Source organism: Rhizopus delemar, genomic scaffold (genome assembly GCF_000149305.1).
Source record: "Rhizopus delemar RA 99-880 supercont3.1 genomic scaffold, whole genome shotgun sequence".
NCBI lineage: Eukaryota > Fungi > Mucoromycota > Mucoromycetes > Mucorales > Rhizopodaceae > Rhizopus > Rhizopus delemar.
The window spans coordinates 2,379,675-2,400,882 of record NW_027137827.1 but is presented as its reverse complement, the minus strand read 5'-3'; the positions used below and the strand labels follow the sequence as shown (position 1 = coordinate 2,400,882).

Here is a 21,208-nt window from a genome sequence, read left to right as displayed (position 1 = left end):
GTAATCAATTCCTATCGAGTGGTTTTTTGTTACACATAAAGGTATCATGCAACTTCATTCTGGTCTATTTTTGGGAATTTTTTTGGTTTTCTCTCTTACTCTTCTTTCTTTTCTATTCTTTTAATTTTTTCACTGAAACGCTTCAATTTTTTTTTCTCTGATGCAATCCAACTATTATCCATATGACTCGTATGTAGCACCACAACTATCCAATGCAACAACCGTGGATGAATCGTTAATAAGTGGAGATGAACCAGAAGGAATAGCACCAGATAAGAGAAGTGGAAGAAGAAAGATAAAGATTGAATACATTGATGACAAATCAAGAAGGCATATTACATTTTCAAAGAGAAAGGCTGGCATCATGAAAAAGGTTAAGATTTTTTAAAAAGGGTATACTTTATATTTGCTTATACATGTTTAGGCATATGAATTAAGTACACTGACAGGTACTCAAGTCTTACTGTTAGTCGTATCTGAAACTGGGTTGGTTTATACATTTACTACGCCTAAATTACAACCAATTGTAGCAAAGCCAGAAGGAAAAAACCTCATTCAATCTTGTTTAAATGCATCTGATCCCCCAACACAGTCTTCAGAGGTAATTATAACAATAAAAGCTTCAGGATCTTTGGAGAAACGTTACGCATTTTATGTATTTGTTAATAGAGTAACAATGATCTTCATCAAATTTTAACCAAAAAGGCTAAAAAGAATAAGCCTAAAGATAGCAGTGTAAAAAAAAAAAAAAAAAAAAAAAAAAAAATCAGTTAAAAAGAATACTAAATAATATACTCAACAGTCTATCAATCAAAATCCAGCACTAATATTACCTAGGAACGATTTACATTCAATGAATACAGTTTACCCTTCTACAATGATATATCCAGCATATACCAATCATAACCAAAATTATTGGGACTGAAAGAAAAAAAGACTTTGTATATATGTTGGCTCCCTCGTATATTATACTTAAAATAAAACCACACTCTTTATGTATAAATACTGATATGCACTATTGGGAGTTAGATTAAGTCGCGTTACATAAGTAATAAAGTACGCATTCTTTATTGTTTCAAATAAGTTAAATCTAAAGGGGGTATTCTAATAAGTTTAATGACAAAATGTTTTCTCTCTCCTTTTTCAAATAAATCCCCACTTAATATCACAAGAACCTTGACCCAAGCTACCACAGACTTGTTGAAACACTATAAACCGACCATGTGAGATTCAAGCTAAAGAAAGGATCTCATTATTTTACCTGTGGGGGATAAATCCAAGGAACCAACTTGACACATAGAACAGCTATCGACAACACGCGCAACAATCTCCTTACCGGTTGTTCCGACCACTTTAACGGTACTATTACAGTGAGTAATAAGATATGGGCTTGCACCTATTCAAATTCGTCAGTCAATATAATCTTTTTCTGTTTTATTTACCATTGTTCAGCTGCACTCTATTGACAGCGACAACCATTGGAGAATCATCAGTGAAATCACCACATGTTCCAGGACCAACATTATAATAGTTGCCTTTACCAGAAAAGCGCAATTCATCGTGTCTTTTGATGACCAACGCTTCAAGTTTTTGAAGAATACAAAATGCAAAGAGAGCCAAAAGCGTCAGGAAATTTAACTTGTTCATTTTACGTGCCTTTTTTTAAAAAATAATAATAGTGGTTTTTATCCGTTTTGAGAGAAAATAGAAATAGGACTTCTTGCTTTTATATCCAGTTTCAATCTCTCTAAAGATTACAATGAAAACGAGCCATCTACTTTAAGGCTATATCTCATTTTTCTTATATTGTTACAAACGTAACCATGATTGTTTTCATTGTTCAATTATAAGTTTGTGCTGTATTGAACATGTTTAATTGCTATAAACATAAAAATCATTTTCTTGCTATCCTAGCCATCATTCATTCGTATAATGTGACAAGCCTTTACTTTTTAAAAAATCATAATATTATACGTTTGTGTTGCTAACAATAGCTTTCATTTTAGAGAGAAAATAGTAATACAAATGTTGAATATGCTAGCAAAAAGCATTTTAGAAAACATAACGTGCTCATCTTGATACTTTTTGCCTCCATTTCATTTTCTTGCAATGTAGCTGAATAATAACATACCAAGGTTTTTGCTCTGTACGTTGATTCGATAGTTACAATACATCAAAATACAGTTTCTGGTGTAAGGAATAAAATTCATTATAAATCAGCCGACTTTTTGATGTCGCTCGTGTAACAAAATACTATCTGAATCCTATTCGAATACTCTATTGATTTGTTGCATTCAATAACAAAGAAAGTCCAAACATGGACTGGCTTGTTAGCTAATTAATGAATATTTCTGTAAGCAGCAGGTTAGATAAAAACGGGCTACTGTTAATGACCCTTTGATCCTCCGTCAGTGAGTCTCTTCAGAGTTATCAAAATAATTAGAGGTAATGAAGGCCTTATTTATGAGCAGTGTTTAGCAAAGAAGCATATCCTATTATCATTTAACATCGCGAGGAAGAGTAGTTTTCTTTTTATAGTCAATTAACAAAGCTTTTTGTGTTGTAAGAGAACAATTGTATAAGAAGGTATACAAAAAAGTTTTTTTTTTTGTACAATCTCCAAACTTTATTTATTCTTTTCATTTTCTTTCTTTCATTAATAAACCCCATGTCTGTTCAGCTCTACTCTTACGAAGAAGTTTCCAAGCACAATAACAGAAACGATCTTTGGATGATCATTGATGGTAAAGTGTATGACATTACAAAGTTTCAAGATGAGGTAAAAAAAAATTACTCTAGCCACTTTTTTAGACTCATAAAACGGGTTAGCACCCAGGAGGCGAAGAGGTTTTGATTGATGAAGGCGCAAAGGATGCCACTGGTTCTTTTGAAGACGTGGGTCATTCTGAGGATGCTCGCCAAATCTTGAAAAGCTATTACATTGGTGATATAGACCCTAAAGTAAAAAAACACACACACTATAATTATGTGCCTTAATTTTGATATATTCCATGTATGATAGTCTCAGCCCATCAAACTTACTAAACAGACAGAACAAACTATTGCTCCTGGTCCTCAAGGAAAGTAAGTGCATATTTGAAGAATAAAAAACAAACACTGACCAATGCGTATTATTGCTAGCCCATTACGTATTCTTATTCCCCTAGTTTTATTTGCTGCTTTTCTTTACTACAAGTTCTTTTTATAATTACATATTCATCATGCTTCTCTCTCTTTTTTTTGTGTGTCTCTGAGGCCATCATAGAAGATTTAAGCTAGAAATAAAGACATCTACCATCTTGTGAAAAATAAGACTACGCTTATTGCTCTTTTGGCCTGTGAAGTAACTCTGTTTACGGCCTTGTTTTATACCCAAAGAAAAACAATTGTATATTAAATGAACTTGGAGTGAGATTGATAAAGTGAGAGTAAACTGCAGGGGGGGGAACTCTTTTGCTTCATCTGATTGGAGCAAATTTATTCTTAAGCTTAAAAAAGAAGGGCTTAAAAATGAATTTAAATGTCATGTACATCTGAGACTCAGTTGACAAGTTCCCATGGTCATCAGTCGGATGAAACATCTTTATTGTATGAACTAAATCAAATAAATTCACCATTTTATTTCCCGACATTTCCAGATTATTTGGGGAAGAGGAGATTTTTGGTAACTGAATTTTCTCTTCTTTGTGTAATCATCAAGAAAACTTTTAAAAGAAGGAATGATAAGTTGAATGAAATCAAGACATCAAACAAGAAGTGAGAAGGAAAATTTTGATCTGAAAGGTTTCATTGTTTCATATGAAAATACATTCTATGTTATTAAAAAAATGGAGAGAGTTTATGACGTTTTTTTTTTTTTTTTTGGTTTTAAAAGTCTACTTCTGCGTTCATGTCCGATCTTTTTTTCTTTTCTTTTTCTTCTTTTAATTTCAGTGAGTGAAGAAGCAGGGTTTCACGATGAGATCGACAGCATTTAGTACTGCTACTTCTTCAGACTCCAAAGCTCGAAGCCGGTCACATTCAATCTCTTCTCACATTTTATCTTCGGTCAATAAGAAGATCAAGGAAATCGAGGATGCTGATAGTACACATATACTTCAATACGTTGATAATCAAGTACATGAAACGTGGGATAGTACAAAGGCAGCGATGATTGGAGCTCAACGTCTCTTACAATTTTATGAGTTGCCAAAAGAATGGCAAGAGAATGAATATATTTTATCAGGGTAATCACAACAGATCCAACAGTGACAAATATTCAATTCTTTTGTATATCAAAGGTATCGTTTTTACCAAACAAGTCAAGCATGTTTAAAATCTATTTTCATGATTCATAATGAAACTGCAAACATCTGGAGTCATTTATTAGGATTTATATTCATGTCCTGTCTTTGTATCTATGGATTCAATGTAAGGATTATTGTTATTTAGATCATGTCCCTTATGCTCATCTCTTCAAAGTCTCATTTTCCAGATGCAAGCTGGAGTGATAGAACAGTGTTGATCACTTTTTGTGTAGCTTCATTGAAATGCTTATTTTGTTCATTTATCTATCATACCTTCATCTGTCATTCACATCGTCAGATCAAACTATTCACAGCCACATTAGATTATATGGGAATCGCTTTTCTTATCACAGCTTCTGTCCTGGTTTCTGAATATTATGGATATTACTGCAGACCAGTGATGCGAAATCGATACATGTTATTTACCTCCTTGATCGGAAGCATAGGAATATTTGCTCCCTTTTTGAAACAGTGGGATACAAAGGAATACAGACCACTTCGAATTGCTGTATTTGTTTCTATGGCTGTATCAAGTGCAATACCTGTCTTACATCTCATATTCTTGAATGGATTCAAATCAACTTGGAACTTTTTTGATTTGGCTGCATTAAGCGTACTGATGTATATTCTTGGTGTTGTTGTCTGTAAGTTTATGAACCATATTAATACCAAGACTAAATCATGGAGCTTAGATGCCAATCGATTCCCTGAAAAAATGTACCCTGGTTCGTTTGACTTTATAGGTCTAACAAGTCATGCTATTTGGCATGTATTTGTCTGCTTTGGTATTTTCGTAAGTTGATAAACCCTTTTTTTTTTGATTTTAATGAACTCTTTTAAAGTTTCATTATTTGGCCACTTTACAATTTTATGCTAATCGACATACCTACGGATGTGGTATTCTGCCCGGAAGAGATCATTAACTTAGAAAATAAAAACACTTATTTATTTCATCTATTGATAAATTTTTTACGACTAAAAGCGGGTCCACTATCAATTAGAGTATCGATATGATCAATAAATAACTGAATATCTTTAAAATAGTTGGGTCCTACAGCACAATCCACCTTATTTTGTTGAATTAAATAATCTTCTTCAGGAAAGATACCCATGGTCTCTAGTAGTCTAACAGCGTCTCTTTTGCTCTTGGGTGCAGGAGATGGGAAATAGATAAAGAGTTCGCCTTGTTCAATCACTACCTTGAACGTCTTATCCAACCGTTGTAATAGATTCAGCACATAATGCATATGTATTTGATAAGCATGATGAAGGAATTCAAATGAATGAATGAATGAAGTATCAATCACACCTGAAGGACAATCAAAGAACTGAAGCATATCAAGTGTAATGCGTAAATGAATAGATGAATCATTTGTATTCTTGTTAAGAGTCGACATCAAATCGCTATCACTTTGCAACAGTCTTCTTGCTCGTTTATCAGGCTTTTTACGCACAGGATTACTCCTTTTCCTTACAGACTCTTCACCCTCCACAGATGGGCTAGTGACATGATGACGTAAAGAGGAAAGCTCATCGTGTTGAACAATGCATTTCAATTTCTTTTGTACATCATTGTCCTTCTTTGTCACCGTCTCGTCTGATTCACTGTGGTGGTGTCTTTTGGCATCCAAGTGATAAACATAATGTTGATTGGTGTCGTTTTCTAAACTAACTAATTCTCGCATACCTCCATTCTTGGGAGAAAACATACGATGATAATTAGGCTCACTTTCATCCTCTTCCTTGGGTTGATTAAAAGAAGATGACTTTACAGTGGTTGGCTTGACTTCATCAGAAGAAGAAGGTGTATTGTTAATTTTGGTGCCTGCGGGAGAAAAGATGCGAGAGACATGAGCCATGTTGCTGGGTTGATTTGTATTTTGAAAAATGGTTACACAAGGGGATTTCGTAGTCGAAAATTGACGAGCAAAACCTGGGCCACGCCCTACAGTAGTAGTCCGAGGAAAACCCCAGGCTAACCCATTAGCAGGCCCTGAAGTACCAGACATCATTGTACGAAATTGTTGCTGATTGGCTGACCATATGCCAAGGACAGGACGACGGTAAGTGGCGTGGTATGCGGGAGTAGTAGAAAACACTTTGACGACAGGAAAATGGTGTTGTAAAACCTTCAATAACTTAACCTGCTGATGAACATACTGTTTATTTGGAATCGCATTGGAGCAGCTGGTTGAACGGTGGAATATGTTTGCAAAGAATTGTTGAATATTTGGTTGCTGTGTAATAGAATGCTTGTAATTTATAATTTGTTGATTATTGACTGGATGTGCCAGCTCCGATATTTTCGTTTGAAAGTAATGCCGGAGCTGGTGAAAAGATACAAATAACTTGGATGGACGTAGCATTTCAGTTTATTGTCTTTTTCATTATTACTCACAAACAAAAGAATAAAGAAAAAAAAAAAAAAAAGGGAAAAAAAAATTATTTTGCTTTAATTTTTCTCTTAAATGCCATGTGACGGGATTTTAATAGGTTATAAGCCAATCAATATGAGACGTAATCTGCATAACAAAGGGAATTTCCTGTTAACCAGTCGTACAGCCACAGGTCAATTCTGTGTGAAAAATAAATAAAAAATCTTTGCTTGAAAAAGAAAGCATGGTCGCTCTATTAAAAATCTTACTGAATAAAGAAAGTATGTTAAAGTTATGACTGACTATGAAACGTAACAAGAAATAAGAATAAACTTGGTTGTGATGTTTATTGTAAATAAGAAGGAGGACTTTATCTTGAATGCTTACTATTCAATTTTAGTTTAATCACATGTGAGTTATTATAAATTGTGTCGGATAAATAGCAATGAGATTAATTAAACAATTTGCAAGGAGTATAAGATATGCTTTATTTTTTACTGATGATCTGTAATTGAATTATTTACGGCATATAATTTGTCTAAACGCGCTAAAGGAAGAGTGAATGTTATATTGACGCATGTTTGCGCAGTCATTTATAAAGGCATACTTCACATTCTTGTGACAGTTGCTGATTCGATTGATAGAGCCCTCAGAATATGAAAAGTCATCATTTGGGGTTGATCAAATATGTCTTTTATTAAAATTTATTGTAAAACCCGTGTAGATTAAAGAAATAAAAACCAGGGAGAGAGTGAGTGAGTGAGATGTTTACTCGAATGAATGTATTTGAATAAACTTATTTTGATAACCAATTTAACAGTCCAAAGCATTTCTTGTAGTGATTTTTACTAATCTTATATATCACTTTTTAAAGAAGTACATTATGCTACTGTACATGTTGTTGAACCCTAGTTTTATTAATTTGTTCATAAGCAAGGGGTCGATTAATAACATAAAATAAGCAATGTGAGGCCTTTTATGATAATAAGAGAGTACATTATTTTTATTCAAAAAAGAAAGCCATTGTCCTTAATGTATATCTCAGCCTTTATTCTTTTTAACCTATAAGATTACCCTCAAATAAAAGTAAAAGAAATTTATAGATAAAAATGAATTGTTTAAATGTAGAAATTGTAATATACAACAAGTATTTTGGTACAAGAATAAATGCAATATTTTTATTTTTACAATGCTAAGCAACGATCCCCGCCTTTTTTTTTTTTTTTTTCTAAAAAATTAACCAGAAGTGAAAATGCTTAGCAACAAAAACATACATGAGCCAATAAATCTAAAAACACCAAGTCCAAAATTGACCCATAAAAGGATTGACATGTATGTTGTGCCTGCGGATTCTACAAATATGGATTCATATTCTGGTGCTGTGATAAATATGACCAAAATAGCATTACAAGCAATCCATGCCAAGACCAAATGTGTTCTAAACGCACGCTGATAGTCGTCCTTGGTTAAAGCGCCTTTGTTTTCCTATTGACACATTTGATAATTAGTTATACATGCTTGCTATCAGCTATAATTCATTCTGTTCTTATATACCTCATTTTTACTAGGTTTAGCATCTAACGCAAACAATGCTGAATCGTATTGACAGTTGATGTCATATTGATCTGCCGGTAATTCAATTTCGACCGTTTTAATGCCTTTTTCTTTTTCATCTGATACTCGAACTACGCCTAGATCTTTATCAATTGAGTTATCACCTTTTGTACCCCAACTGAATACCAGTAAAAAGGTCAGAAAGAAGAACTTTGTAAGCATACATCTTTGTCTTTACCTAACATCATGAGTATTGCAAAAAGCATAAATGTTCAGTATGTTGATATAACCAGGTAATAATAACAAGTAGGGAAGAAAGCTTGTAAACATGTGAAATGGCTGACGATGCAGACAACTTGATACAAAATAAATACCATAAGTAGAACAAAGTGAAACAAGCATATTCCTAAGACCGGGATCATTCATAGCTATTTCAAAGTTTTTTGTTGTATTCAATGTCCAATTATTTCTTTCGGCTGCCATTTGTATTCCTTTATAAATAAGCCATGAAGCACAAAATAACATATAAACCATGATAAGAGCAAACCCAACAAGACATGTCATAAACAGATATTTTGAACTTTGTAAATAGAAATAAATGAGCTTTGACATAAAATAAATCCTTATTATAATTACCCTTGAGGTCTATTTCCCATGGAACAAATAAAGACAATAAACAGTAAAGCAGCATACACGTATCTACAAAAATCAAATATTCTACTGCCCCAATCACCACCGAATGGACTAACAGAAGGGTCCGCTAAACTTTTTGTGATAAAATAAAATGCAATGTAAAAATTCCCCTAAAGTGAATATCAGAAAAAGTCAATATTTTAAGTACAAAGGAAGGATAGGACAATTACCACAGAAAACCAGCTAAAAATTAAGCTAATCACGTTATATATCCCTTCAATCAACAGCAAGAACGTTCGACTGAACCCGTGGCCACTGTTCCAAATCTTTGAAAAGTGAATCAGTCCATAAACGCCAGCAAAAAATGAACCATTGAGCCATCGCCTTCTTTGGGATATAAACTCTGGTAGCTGACTAGGCACGTCTGTCTCTCCAAAGGCACTATCAACATACTGTAATAGCCACCGTTCGTCCTTTTTAGCAACGAGTTCAAAGCATAAAATTCGATCCTCTGCTAGATACATGTTTGCTTCAAACAATCCTGCCTTTTTCCCTGTATGTTGATCCTTGTGAAGATCTTCTCCCAAAAAATACTTTTCAAGAGGACCTTGTCCGCTCACATCATTTTTGAGTGCTGCATATCGATAAGCAGAAAAGGCACCTGGTAATACACTGATGTACCCAAAGACACTCTCCAAAGGTTTATCCAGAATATTGGACATTTTGTATTCAAAATTTTGAGCAGCAACCAGAGGGTTGATCAATTGACAACAGGCTGTGCCTAACATGGCGCGTATCTCTCCACAAGCACCACCAATAAGAGGATTTCGATGAAAGACCTTCCAAAGTTGATAAATGCTGCTATTTCCCGGTCGTGTACCAACATCTAGTAAAATGCATACATTGGGTTGTAAGATAGGACCAAACGCATTAAAGAACCAACGATGAGAGTTGATCTTTTTAGCATTCTTTTCTTTCAAGCAAAAGATCGTTTGAACGGGCACAATACCTTTATCGGAGCCCTTGATGTTCATGTCTGAATCGATGGATATTTGTGTTGTGTACTACGTAAATCAGAAAAAAAGTAAATTTAAGATAAATAAATGCAATTTTTTTTTCTGTAGACTTACTTCATAAATATGTGCTTTTACAGGTTTATTGTCAACTATATTCTTTGCGATGCCCGCTTGATATATACCCATGGATGCCAAAACATTGAGTACTCGTTTATTCACTACCTTTCTACCATCCGCTACAATACAAACGACGACCTTTTTCCAGCCATCTGGTCCCCAGACAGAATTTTTCTTTAAGCTACACAAATGCGCAATGTTTTTCATGACACCGTGCATTGTACGCGTAAATAGGATTTCATCTTCCTAAGTGATAAAACAATGTCAGTTTTATTATGATCAATAAAAAAAATGATTTTAAAAAGTACATTATACATTGTCATTACTATAAATAATTCTGTTTCTCTATTGTAAATCTTTGGACGTAATGTATAACCTTCTAATTCAAAATCATCCGGTTCACAGGTTGCTGCAGTATATCTCAATTGTGAAAATTCATCTCGCTCTGTGCAATTCAAGGCGCCCAACAGTCGATCGGGTATCGGACAGTCAATCACCAAGTTGTTATTCGTCAAAGGAAGTCTTCGAGTAACTTTTCGATTGTTATTTGCCTGTTGTGTTTTGGGTGCATCCAAATAAGATTCTGTGTCGGTTCGAACAAGTTTACCAGGACTATTTCTGGTATCCTCTTTCGAGGATTCGGCTTGCTGCTTTTGTGAGCGTAATGAAGATAGCGTTTGTTGATTTCTTGCATAGTTGGTACCTGGTTGCTGTTGTTGAATAAGATTGGAGGATGATTCTTGGTCTTTTGATGTATTAAACCAGCTAGAAAACCAACCACCAAAGCTTCCTGATTCTTCAGACATATTATTTAACAAGTATTCTTTAATGAAAAAGAAAAACAAAAGCAAGGTAAAAAAATAGGCATGTTATTTACTACATGCCATTCGTGTAACATTACCAAATGTGTCAATGTTTTTGTTTGAAACCCAATCTTTTGCTTTTATTATTGGAGGCATATGATCGTGAAAGGTATTATGGTGTCAATTGTCCACACTATGTGTCTTGGTAAATTTGGAATGATGTCATTAATTAAAAAGCAGTGTGAAGCAAATAAGATTCAACAATGTTCTTTTGGGCTTGTTGTACTTTCTTTTTTAGAGTTGAGTTTCTATAAATTATTTGCTGCTTTTTTTTTTCTTCAAGAAAGAGATGACTAAATAAAAATGGTTTTTTCAAGGGGTTTGGCAAAATTCCATTCTTTTCAGTACATTAAAGCTTTTGACGATTTTTAAAAAGCATGTTGTGAGACAGTATGTGATTGCCAGATGTGGTTGTTCGTGCAACTGAATAGGTACGCTAAAACACTCAGTCGATCGCATTCTTGATTTACCATTGGTTTGACAGCTCATTGTGTGTCTTTCTGCCATGCTAGCAAAGAAATTAAATCCGACTCGGACTGTTTATGTGGAAAAAAAATTTTATCGCACCTCCTTTTGTACTTCTTTTTTCCCTTTGCAGATAAAAAATGAATACAGCAGAGGCACAAATCAGTAAAGCAAAGCAGTCTCTTAATTCAGCTTTAGAAAACAACAATGTTGAGGTTTGAGCTTTTAGTTTGATTATTGTAGAAAAAAAATATAGTAGAACTCATAGACTTGTAAACACAGACGTGTCTAGATATTTTGGACAACCTGAGCAAGATAAAGGTTACTGGTGAACTTTTAAAGGTGATAAATCATAAATTGTTGAAAGAGTTATTCATTGAATGATATTCTTATAGAAAACTGATATTGGTAAAGTTATCGGAAAATTAAGAACACATAAAGATAACCAACTATCGATCAAGGCAAAGGCTGTTGTAAAGAAATGGAAAGATGATGTTGTACGCCAAACATCAAACAGCCCACAAACCAAAAAAGCGCCTTCACCATCCCCATCCATTGAAACAAGTAGCGTTGCTAGTACAGAAGCCAGTAAAGCCTCTTCACAGGCTTCCTCACCAAAGACACCCGGCAGTGAAGGTGTATCGCGTACAGTCAAGACAGATGAAGTGACATATAAATCAACAGGAAACGTACCTCGCAATAAAACAATTGAATTGATGTATTCAGCTGTTGGTTTGAACAGTGGAGCAGGTAAAAAAAATACATTCCGTGACATAGCTCTTATTTTAACATGAAATTCACATTGCGGATTGATATAGATTCTGAATTGTTATTGAAACGTGCGTTGGCTATAGAAACAAGAATATTTGATGAATATGGAAGTGTCAATGAAGGATATAAAAGTAAAGTGCGTACATTGGCCAACAATCTCAAAAGTAAAAGCAATCCAGGATTACGTGAAAGTGTCGTAAGTGGCGAATTAACCATTGAAAAGCTTTGTACGATGAGTGTGGAAGAGATGGCATCAGAGGAAGCACAGGCGCGTGATAGAAAATTAGCAGAAGAAGCTTTGTTCAAAGCTAGAGGCGCTACATCTGCACAAGCTGAGACAGACATGTTCAAGTGTGGTAAATGTCAAGGCAGAAAATGTACTTATTTCCAAATGCAGACTAGAAGTGCAGATGAACCTATGACAACGTTTGTCACATGCGTTAATTGTGGTAACCATTGGAAGTTTTGTTAGAAACATAGAAATTAATAAAGTACATATTTATTTGCATATTTTACAATTCTTTCTTCTTGGCCGTCAAGGATATTATTCTAAGATATAAAAGAAAAATAAAAATGATGTTGAAGTAAGACTTTATTATGGACAAGTAATAAAAAAATAAATTATAAATTTAAAAGACATTGATTTTTTAATGCGTACAATGTACGTTTGTCTATCTTTCCTGTCTTAGTGGAAGTGGCCCTTATCGTGGTTACGGTCGTGGTCGCGTACTTTGCCATGTTCGTGATCATCTTCATAGTGGGGAGAGTAAACAGAATCATCACCATTTTGAGGATCATTAATAGGGGTAGGAATCTCTGCTTCAACCCAGACAGTCTTGGTGACAGTAATGGTGTGAGAAAGATCAAGATCATAATAAGGAGGGTATACTTCTTCATGATGTTCAAAGCCCTTGTGGTCATCATGGTTATTAGAGTCCTTGTGGTCATCATGGTTGTGAGAGTCCTTATGGTCGTCATGGTTGTGAGAGTTCTTATGGTCATCATGGTTATCCCCGCCCTTGTATCCATCATGGTTATCCCAGCCCTTGTATCCATCATGGTTGTCCCAGCCTCTGTGGCCATCATGGTTGTCCCCGCCCTTATATCCATCATGATTGTCCCAGTCTCTGTGTCCATCATGATTATCCCAGTCCTTGTATCCATCATGGTTGTCCCAGCCTCTGTGGCCATCATGGTTGTCCCCGCCCTTATATCCATCATGGTTGTCCCAGTCTCTGTGTCCATCATGATTATCCCAGTCCTTGTGGCCATCATGGTTGTCCCAGTCCTTGTGGCCATCGTGATTATCCCAGTCTTTATGTCCATCATGGTTGTCCCAGTCATTGTGGCCACCATAGCGACCTCGGCCTCTATGTCCGTCATGATTGTCCCAGTCTCCATGGTCATTATCCCTGTGCCAGTGGTCATCATCATCATGATGCCTACCACCATCGTGGTGCCAATCCTTGTCATCGTCATCATCGTCATGGTGTCTACCACCATGGTGCCAATCCTTGTCATCGTCATCATCGTCATCATCATCGTGATGCCAATCCTTGTCATCGTCATCATCATCATCATCATCGTCATCTTTCTTGTGGAATGCAACATTGGCATGGTCTAAGAGACGGATTGCAGCAGTACCAGCTTCATAGGGACCAGTAGCTTTGATAGTAATCTTGTGTTCACCCTTTTCTAAAGTGAATACACCTTTACTGAAACGTTCATCTTCAAGGGCTTCTTCAGGAGTAGCAGCAAAAGCTTCTTGATCAGCTTCAGCCTCAACTTCACTAGTAGTACCCAAAGATTTACCATTATCAAAGACTTCAAAGCGATCACCACGGTTCTTGAAATCAGTGACTTGGATACGAGCAGTGTCCTCAACAATGAGGCTAAAGGTTTGTTGAGCTACAGCAGATTCACCATTCCAGCGGAAGTTCACAAAGGAATCAGTTAGCGAACTGGGAACTTCCTCAGCAACAAAGTTGACAGGGTTAAAATCAGCATTTGTATTAGCAAATACACTGGCTGCAAAAAAGGCAATGGCAGCAGAAATGGTGTAAATACAACGCATTTTAAGAGCAATAAAAGAATTGACAAAAGAAAGAAAGAGCAGTTTTATTTGATTTGGTTTTATAAACAGTTTGAAAAAAAGTCTCCCATATTTTTGCTGGTTGATTATTGAAGTATTCATCTTTTTTTTATTTGAGTCTCTATTGAAATATACACATTCCTTTAAAAGTTATTTCTTTTGATTTCCTCGAGAAGTTTATTTATATTTTTGCTTTGATATAAAAGATGCTGTTTTATCAGTTCATTTTAACAAATAGTAACTTATGCCAACTACAAAGAAACCGGATGATAAAATTATCGATGGCAGTGATTGGCTTTAATTATTTAGTTTGCTTCTTTAACAACAAAGCTATGTATACATATTTAATGTTTGAAATTCCAGAGAATTTTGCTGCATGAACTGGATCTCAGCTTCTTAGCGGCATTTCAAAAACATTTACTCATCATCCAATAAAATGCCATGTATTTGAAGACTTTACTGTCATTAAATTTGTTATTGCCATCCATAATATGTATTAATAAATGTGAAATTAGATACATTTAATCTATACAAAGCATATACAACTAACGAGTTTCAATTAATTTATGGCTTATATGTGAAAAATGAATGATAGACTTTATTTGTTTACAACAATCAGGTAATTCATACTATTCCAAAACTGCATTAATTTGATACATATTTCAAAGATAACCGAGTTTGTCTTTCCATAAAAAAATTATTTCGTGGTTCAAATAGATGTCATCATTCAAAGTAATGATTCAGGTTTAATATGTTAGTCTTTCGATCTTTACATTGCAGCTTTCGCCCATTTCCCTTTAAACTGTTAGATTATGTATGTCTTGTGTGATAGCTTAAAATAAAACTTCAAGAAAGCATTCTGGAGTAACTTAAATTTGACAAATAAGCGATGTTCATTAGCAAATGTTTTGTATAAGGTCGATGTTAGCAAGATTATGCAATCAACTACCTGTATAAAGAAGCTTTCTGCGAAAATACAATTAGATAATGAAAAATGGCAAGTATTAATAATTGCCTGTCAGTCTCTAGCTAATGTAGCTTACTCAAGTACTTTAGATAGAATGAATGCAAAAGACTTACGTCCTTTGTTAAAATTAATATTTGGAACTTGTTGCTATACTTTTAGACGAGGTGAATAATACTGAAGACTTAGCCAGCCTTCTTTAACGTGTACCAGATCAACAAAATGAATTTAAGATGCAAGCATTTCGAGCTCTCACCAGTTTGTGTCTTAAAAGTGTTAAAAAGTAACAGCAAGCTTACAATAGAAATTGGGAATCATATAAAAATTTATAGAGCTTAATTGTAAACGCATAAAAAGTTGGTATTATCCGGATTGTACTGCCTTACTTTAAAGTTATTGGCACTGTATTTATTTGCTGTTTTTATATTAGTAGTAAAGACTATGGTGAGTGTTCTTTTACATGTTTATTCGATGAGCTATTGAAAATAGAACAGCGCCAAAGCAAATTAAAATAGGTGAATGTGGGTAGCAAAATCACTTGTTGAATAATCAATATAGTTGGCAATCAATATTTTGTTCTGTGGAGTATGTACTTCCAACATTGGAACTGTTGGTGGCAAGTGATATAGCGCACAAAATGATCTCAAATGCTTTTACAGTTCAACAATGTACTAAGAGAACCAAGTATGAAATAGTCTTTTTGATGGATTTTGATAACTTGCAAAGTTCGTTAAATGCTCTGTTTCAAATAATATCGAATAATGTTAAGAAAACATTCTTCTATTTTTTAAAAGATGTTCAATAATAGAATCTTTGGGAACTCTTCAAAATGAAGCAACCGATTTAGGAGCATCAGATATTTTATTGAATTCCATTAATGTTGCAAAAATTGAATCGGAAGATGGTGAGAAAGAACGTATGACTGAAATAAGGAAACAGCGACAAGAATATTAAACCTGTTTTCTCTTCCAAGCAGGACATTCAGGGTTATAGAAATATGTGAATAATTTGATAAATGCTTTAGAAAAATAATGATTCTGAATAAACATATTTGTATTTTGGTATTGTAGTAATCAGTCATCTAACTTTCATAAGAATTTCTTTTTTATCATTTGCTTAATACACAAAGGTAAGCCATTTTCTTGGATATAGTGACTGGCTCTCTCAAATTTTGAAGTAAAGTTCAAAGGACATCAAACTTTGAAAACTTTTCACTCAAAAATTCATGAAAAATGACTATTGTTTGTCATGCTCTCTCTTTTTTTTTTCAAAAATAATCGCAGCAAGTAAAACAAGCTATTTACAAATATATTCTAAGCTTGAGCAATTAACATTTTTTATTTGACAAGTTGAAAGTAAATATATCATCAATGTCATAGTTTACTATAAAAAGAAATCAGAAATTGTTTCTTAAAATTTTAACTTGTCTTTACCTGCTTCATAGCATCCTTGTTACCCTTACGTTCGAGGATAGCAATACGGCTCTTGTCCAACTTCAAGTTAGTAACAACAACCTTGGAAGCACTGATACCAATAGGGGCAGTAGCACCGTTGACCTTTTCACGAGAGACACGGTCAATGTGGATGACCCACTTCTTACGGTAGACTTGAACGATCTTTCCTTCACGGCCCTTGTAAGTACCACGGACAACCATGACAGTATCATCCTTGCGAACGGGAATAGAACGAACGCTGTACTTTTCACGGAGTTCCTTGGACAAAGGTGCGCTCATGATCTTGCGACGGACATCGGAGGTGGCAGAGAAGTGAGACTTTCTGCTCTTTCTACGGGAGGAACTAACATCTAGCACAAAAAAAGTTGAGTGGAACCATTCATAATACAGCTGGGTAGATGGTTGGATTTATTCATATTCTCAATAAAAAATGAAGGAATGTTACTAATAATAACATTATTTTGTTGTTGTTAATTTTTCCTTCCGCTCATTATGTCCAATGTTTCCAAGTAATAATAATGCTCTTATTTTTTTTCGATCCCTTCATTTTCGTATGTTGAAATAAAGAATAAAATCCATCCATCTAATAAACATATGTATTTACCGGCAGAGAACTTCATCTTTCTTATAATGGAAAAGGATGAATGCGAAAAAGGGAAGAGAAAGGATCTTTTTGGGTGGTTTACTTCTTTACTTTTTGCGAGATCCTCTCAGAATTTACTGCCCAGTCTGCCCCCATAATTCTTCTCCCAGATTATGTGCCTGTCCGGTTCGAGTCCGGACTAAATCTTGCACTAAAGGTTTTTTTAAAATGTCACTTTCTGAGTTTAAATTAAGTGGGACCGAAATTGCAGCCCATTGAAGCTTTTACTTAAACAAAACTCGAACAATAAAGAGAATATGAAAGCTATTAATATGAACAACATAATTATTTAATCAGAAGTCACTTGTGGTTATAAATATTTAACTGGTTTTACTACTTTGAGCTTTCTCCAAAAAGCCTCTAGCCAACAACACTAATAGAATAAAAATTCAACAGGGAAAATCATCAAGACAATCTCACAGACTCTTCTTTTAAGTAATATAACGTAAAAACATTAATATATCTGACAACAAGGAGAGATCACTCATGAAAGTTCAGTTGATTCCTAAATCAAAAAGAAGTAAGCATAAGCTTTTGTAGCATATTTTACATAAATTCATATGCATCAAAGAAATGAACATAAAAACAAGGGACATATCACATCTGCAGCATTGTATTCCAACCCTCACTTAACGAATATTAATTTACTAATATTTTTTATTTCATGAGTTGTTTTAAACACTGGCTACTTATAATTACGTTGTAGAAAGCTGTGTTTATTTCTAAAGTTGAATCTTTTTATATGTATTTTTTATGGAATATTACTATCATTTGGTGATAATGTGTGATGCATTTTGCTCAATATTATTTGCTGCTGATGATGTTTAACAATTGGAATCGGTATTTATTGCTTGGTCATATAATACATTATCATCATAATTGCACCTTAAAGCATCAATTATTACTAATTAAGGGCAGGTTGATACATTAGAAATAAATCATGCTAAATGGAGCTTGAATGATGTTGCTGTTTGCTTGTCTTCATAAATGACATTGCTTTCTATTTTTATGTTTGTAACAACATCAGTTTTATCTCTAATAATGAATTTGTTATGTGTGATTATTTAATGCTTTGTATGCAATGAGACTTATTATTTTATGTCTATAACCTAGAAAGCTATACTTCCTGAAAACCTATGCATTTTTCTTCAGCTTTTTATGAGCCAACTGATTTTCAATTTTAAGCGAACCAATTTCAGTAATCTGGGTAAAAAATTTTGTGCAGAAAAGCAAGCCCCCTTTTTAAAAATTATTTCTTTTATTTAATATGCATCGTGTCAAATCTAAAGGACTCAGTTCCCGTGTAGCTCCTACTTATCAATGGGTAAAGCCCAAGGACAGAATTGTACATTGGAATATTGTTACTGGAGACAAAGTAAATCGGAGAAATGACAGCTTTTAAATTAGATATTAAATCTTACTTAGGTTGCAGTCATTGCTGGAAAAGATAAAGACACTATTGGAGAAGTGAAATCTGTTGATCGCAAGACGAATACTGTTATTGTGGAAGGGAAAAAACTGGTAAATGAAGTGCATTTTGTGCATAGGCCTTTTATTTTACTAATGCTCATTATAATTTTGACAGGCAAAGAAGCATGTTCCAAAGCAACCTGCTTTACCTGATGGTATTTTCAGAAAAGAAATGCCCATTCATTATTCCAACGTTATGTTGCTTCATCCCGACACACAGTAAAAAGAGAGAAAGTGAAAAGAGTGATCAACCACAGCTAATATGATTATCTAGGATGCCTACTCGTATTGACCGACGCAAAGTTGAAAAGACATTGGAAGATGGACGAATTATATCTCGTTGGACAAGATTTGTGAAAGGTACAGACATTGAAATCTCTAAACCTGAAAGAAAATACAACAACCAAAGTGGAGAAGAACAGTTTACCACATCAGCTGATGATGTGCTTGCTGTCACATATAAGCCAGACCTTACGCAGCCTCCTTTCCCTTCTGAAATTGTTAGAGAACTTAGAAACGTATACAAAAAGAAACCAACAACGATAGCATAAAATTTGTGTATAATTTAATAATCGTATTCTGTAAATCATGTATTAGATAAAAGTTTATTGAAATCATAAAATTCACTAAACAGTGTAGTTTCTTCAACCTCATAATTAATTTCTTGATACGTTTTTAAAGTCCATTTTTTTTTTTTTTTTTTTTTTTTTTTTTTTTTTTTTTTTTTTTTTTTTGACAAAAAACTCCGAAGCTTTTTATTTTTCAAACTTGCGCTTGTAGCTAGCTCCTTCAAAGCACCATCGAGCCAAGTTTGACCTTATTATTAATCATAGAGCCTGGTTAACCAGTCATTACAGAAGCTATGGTATATATAAATTTCTCATTGCTGTTGATTCTATCTAGTAAGCATTAGATTCCTTCTTCATTTCAATAAATGCTCTAGCTTACAAATATACAAAGTATCTTTAGTTAACCTTCTAAAGTAAATAGAAAATACGTTACTTTTTTTAAAGTGGGAGAACCAATTAAGTCATATTGACCAACCTTACTACTGATTTTTGCAACTTCATTTAAATAAGGCAAATTATCAAGACTGTTCGGAGAGGCAGGAGTAACAAGAACAGCGACATGAAGAATATCGTTAATAATTAAACTGATATATGTCATTACATTATTTTTACTTATTGGTGGAATAATGGATCTTTTTGAAATAAGACAAGTAATGGGTGGCTAGCATGTTCAGCTTTCTTTTGGCCAAACTTCATAAAAATAATTAATGATATGATTGTCATAATAAAAATCAGGTATTCATATCACTAAAAGCCTTTTTTATATCAATTTCGTGAATATTGAAACGGTCACTAACGATCCGGTTCTCGAGGATACGAAGTTTTTGTGATAAGTAATTATCACTTTAGAGTAGCCAATTCATCAATGCAGTTTAAAAGAACTTTTTTAACAAGTAGGCTATTTCCACGTACTTCTAAAGCTGCTTTCTTTTGTACCGCAACAAGCAGATAAAGCAAGTTGATAGTATTCTGATCAAGGAATTATTATACATCATATTAGAATACAATGCCAAGAGCGACATTTTAAATCTACATTTGGTACCCAATGCTTTTTAAATGAGCATAATACACATTTTTCTGACATTCTCTTCAAATCATCTAAAGTGCAACCATTATTAGTGGAATACTAGTTATTAGTAGTAACCAGACATTAACTTTGTAGCAAAATATGGCGAGTATACCTTGATAGAAATCTCATGAGCTTCTCCACCATGGATATGCTTAGAATCTCCAACAGCAAATCAAATCAAATAGAGAGTATTCTAAAGCTGAAAGAATATCAAAATGAAAAATACAACACATGACTTAATTGGAATCTTACCAAGGCTAATGATTATCAAGTCGTCCTTCTTGACTGTTTCTACCAAGGCTCCATTAGATAAACAAGTGTATCTTCTAGGATTTATAATATATGGCAATATAATTCTAGCATTTGAATAATCAATTATTAGTAACCAATAACAGAATTTACTTATAAGTCAAAAAACTGGATGAACCTTTTTTTTAGACTTATAGTCTGTTACAGTCCAATGAGTTTCGGTATAGTTTGCTGGGAATACAAATGCTCAATAGCAACAGGGAGGTTACTTTCTAATTAACACATCATGTGATCGTATGAATGACGAAAACAATAAAAAATGAAGGTCATTATACAACATGCGCAACATTGAGCCGCAGTAACCATGATGTTTTTCAGAAGCATTGTAAAGCTAAATAATGGGTACTACTCAGCAAAGATAGTGAACATATAAAATGAGCCCTAAATTCAAAGCTCTTGATCAGTAATGAAGATATAATTTCAATATATTCTCTACATTTTAAATTGATTATTAGCTCGTTTCAGTGTTGGTTCATGCTTAGTTACTGTGTTAAAGTAAATTGTTCTGTATTGGCCATATTGTAATTGTTAGGGTCACACATTTTTTGCCATAAAATA

At 34.0% G+C, this 21,208-nt stretch overlaps 13 protein-coding genes across 13 annotated transcripts; 6 read left to right on the top strand and 7 right to left on the bottom strand.

The window, feature by feature from the left end:
• Positions 1 to 160: 160 nt before the first annotated feature.
• RO3G_00948 (uncharacterized protein) lies at positions 161 to 790 on the top strand (the record flags this gene model as incomplete). The annotated part of the gene is made up of 4 exons (XM_067655539.1): positions 161 to 373; positions 425 to 601; positions 670 to 735; positions 779 to 790. The coding sequence occupies 4 exons, from the start codon at positions 161 to 163 to the stop codon at positions 788 to 790; spliced, it is 468 nt and encodes a 155-aa protein (XP_067511640.1).
• Positions 791 to 1,143: 353 nt separating this feature from the next.
• Positions 1,144 to 1,825, bottom strand: RO3G_00947 (uncharacterized protein; the record flags this gene model as incomplete). The annotated part of the gene is made up of 4 exons (XM_067655538.1): positions 1,144 to 1,208; positions 1,262 to 1,396; positions 1,443 to 1,656; positions 1,814 to 1,825. 4 exons carry the CDS (start codon positions 1,823 to 1,825, stop codon positions 1,144 to 1,146), a joined length of 426 nt encoding a protein of 141 aa, XP_067511639.1.
• Positions 1,826 to 2,668: 843 nt separating this feature from the next.
• Positions 2,669 to 3,088, top strand: RO3G_00946 (uncharacterized protein; the record flags this gene model as incomplete). The annotated part of the gene is made up of 3 exons (XM_067655537.1): positions 2,669 to 2,779; positions 2,830 to 2,961; positions 3,023 to 3,088. 3 exons carry the CDS (start codon positions 2,669 to 2,671, stop codon positions 3,086 to 3,088), a joined length of 309 nt encoding a protein of 102 aa, XP_067511638.1.
• Positions 3,089 to 3,957: 869 nt separating this feature from the next.
• On the top strand, positions 3,958 to 4,230 carry RO3G_00945 (uncharacterized protein; the record flags this gene model as incomplete). Its single annotated transcript, XM_067655536.1, has 1 exon — positions 3,958 to 4,230. The coding sequence occupies one exon, from the start codon at positions 3,958 to 3,960 to the stop codon at positions 4,228 to 4,230; it is 273 nt and encodes a 90-aa protein (XP_067511637.1).
• Positions 4,231 to 5,236: 1,006 nt separating this feature from the next.
• Positions 5,237 to 6,652, bottom strand: RO3G_00944 (uncharacterized protein; the record flags this gene model as incomplete). Its single annotated transcript, XM_067655535.1, has 1 exon — positions 5,237 to 6,652. The coding sequence occupies one exon, from the start codon at positions 6,650 to 6,652 to the stop codon at positions 5,237 to 5,239; it is 1,416 nt and encodes a 471-aa protein (XP_067511636.1).
• Positions 6,653 to 7,897: 1,245 nt separating this feature from the next.
• RO3G_00943 (chitin synthase 1) lies at positions 7,898 to 8,545 on the bottom strand (the record flags this gene model as incomplete). Its single annotated transcript, XM_067655534.1, has 3 exons — positions 7,898 to 8,146; positions 8,216 to 8,393; positions 8,454 to 8,545. The coding sequence occupies 3 exons, from the start codon at positions 8,543 to 8,545 to the stop codon at positions 7,898 to 7,900; spliced, it is 519 nt and encodes a 172-aa protein (XP_067511635.1).
• A 503-nt stretch (positions 8,546 to 9,048) lies between these two features.
• On the bottom strand, positions 9,049 to 10,787 carry RO3G_00942 (chitin synthase 1; the record flags this gene model as incomplete). Its single annotated transcript, XM_067655533.1, has 3 exons — positions 9,049 to 9,912; positions 9,979 to 10,227; positions 10,308 to 10,787. 3 exons carry the CDS (start codon positions 10,785 to 10,787, stop codon positions 9,049 to 9,051), a joined length of 1,593 nt encoding a protein of 530 aa, XP_067511634.1.
• A 662-nt stretch (positions 10,788 to 11,449) lies between these two features.
• On the top strand, positions 11,450 to 12,552 carry RO3G_00941 (transcription elongation factor S-II; the record flags this gene model as incomplete). Its single annotated transcript, XM_067655532.1, has 4 exons — positions 11,450 to 11,524; positions 11,592 to 11,651; positions 11,705 to 12,059; positions 12,128 to 12,552. 4 exons carry the CDS (start codon positions 11,450 to 11,452, stop codon positions 12,550 to 12,552), a joined length of 915 nt encoding a protein of 304 aa, XP_067511633.1.
• A 213-nt stretch (positions 12,553 to 12,765) lies between these two features.
• Positions 12,766 to 14,154, bottom strand: RO3G_00940 (uncharacterized protein; the record flags this gene model as incomplete). Its single annotated transcript, XM_067655531.1, has 1 exon — positions 12,766 to 14,154. The coding sequence occupies one exon, from the start codon at positions 14,152 to 14,154 to the stop codon at positions 12,766 to 12,768; it is 1,389 nt and encodes a 462-aa protein (XP_067511632.1).
• A 1,619-nt stretch (positions 14,155 to 15,773) lies between these two features.
• Positions 15,774 to 16,090, top strand: RO3G_00939 (uncharacterized protein; the record flags this gene model as incomplete). The annotated part of the gene is made up of 2 exons (XM_067655530.1): positions 15,774 to 15,820; positions 15,931 to 16,090. The coding sequence occupies 2 exons, from the start codon at positions 15,774 to 15,776 to the stop codon at positions 16,088 to 16,090; spliced, it is 207 nt and encodes a 68-aa protein (XP_067511631.1).
• A 426-nt stretch (positions 16,091 to 16,516) lies between these two features.
• Positions 16,517 to 17,210, bottom strand: RO3G_00938 (60S ribosomal protein L26; the record flags this gene model as incomplete). Its single annotated transcript, XM_067655529.1, has 3 exons — positions 16,517 to 16,519; positions 16,570 to 16,940; positions 17,195 to 17,210. The coding sequence occupies 3 exons, from the start codon at positions 17,208 to 17,210 to the stop codon at positions 16,517 to 16,519; spliced, it is 390 nt and encodes a 129-aa protein (XP_067511630.1).
• Positions 17,211 to 18,500: 1,290 nt separating this feature from the next.
• On the top strand, positions 18,501 to 19,254 carry RO3G_00937 (uncharacterized protein; the record flags this gene model as incomplete). Its single annotated transcript, XM_067655528.1, has 4 exons — positions 18,501 to 18,557; positions 18,659 to 18,754; positions 18,819 to 18,922; positions 18,978 to 19,254. 4 exons carry the CDS (start codon positions 18,501 to 18,503, stop codon positions 19,252 to 19,254), a joined length of 534 nt encoding a protein of 177 aa, XP_067511629.1.
• A 300-nt stretch (positions 19,255 to 19,554) lies between these two features.
• Positions 19,555 to 19,870, bottom strand: RO3G_00936 (uncharacterized protein; the record flags this gene model as incomplete). The annotated part of the gene is made up of 2 exons (XM_067655527.1): positions 19,555 to 19,563; positions 19,706 to 19,870. 2 exons carry the CDS (start codon positions 19,868 to 19,870, stop codon positions 19,555 to 19,557), a joined length of 174 nt encoding a protein of 57 aa, XP_067511628.1.
• Positions 19,871 to 21,208: the final 1,338 nt, after the last annotated feature.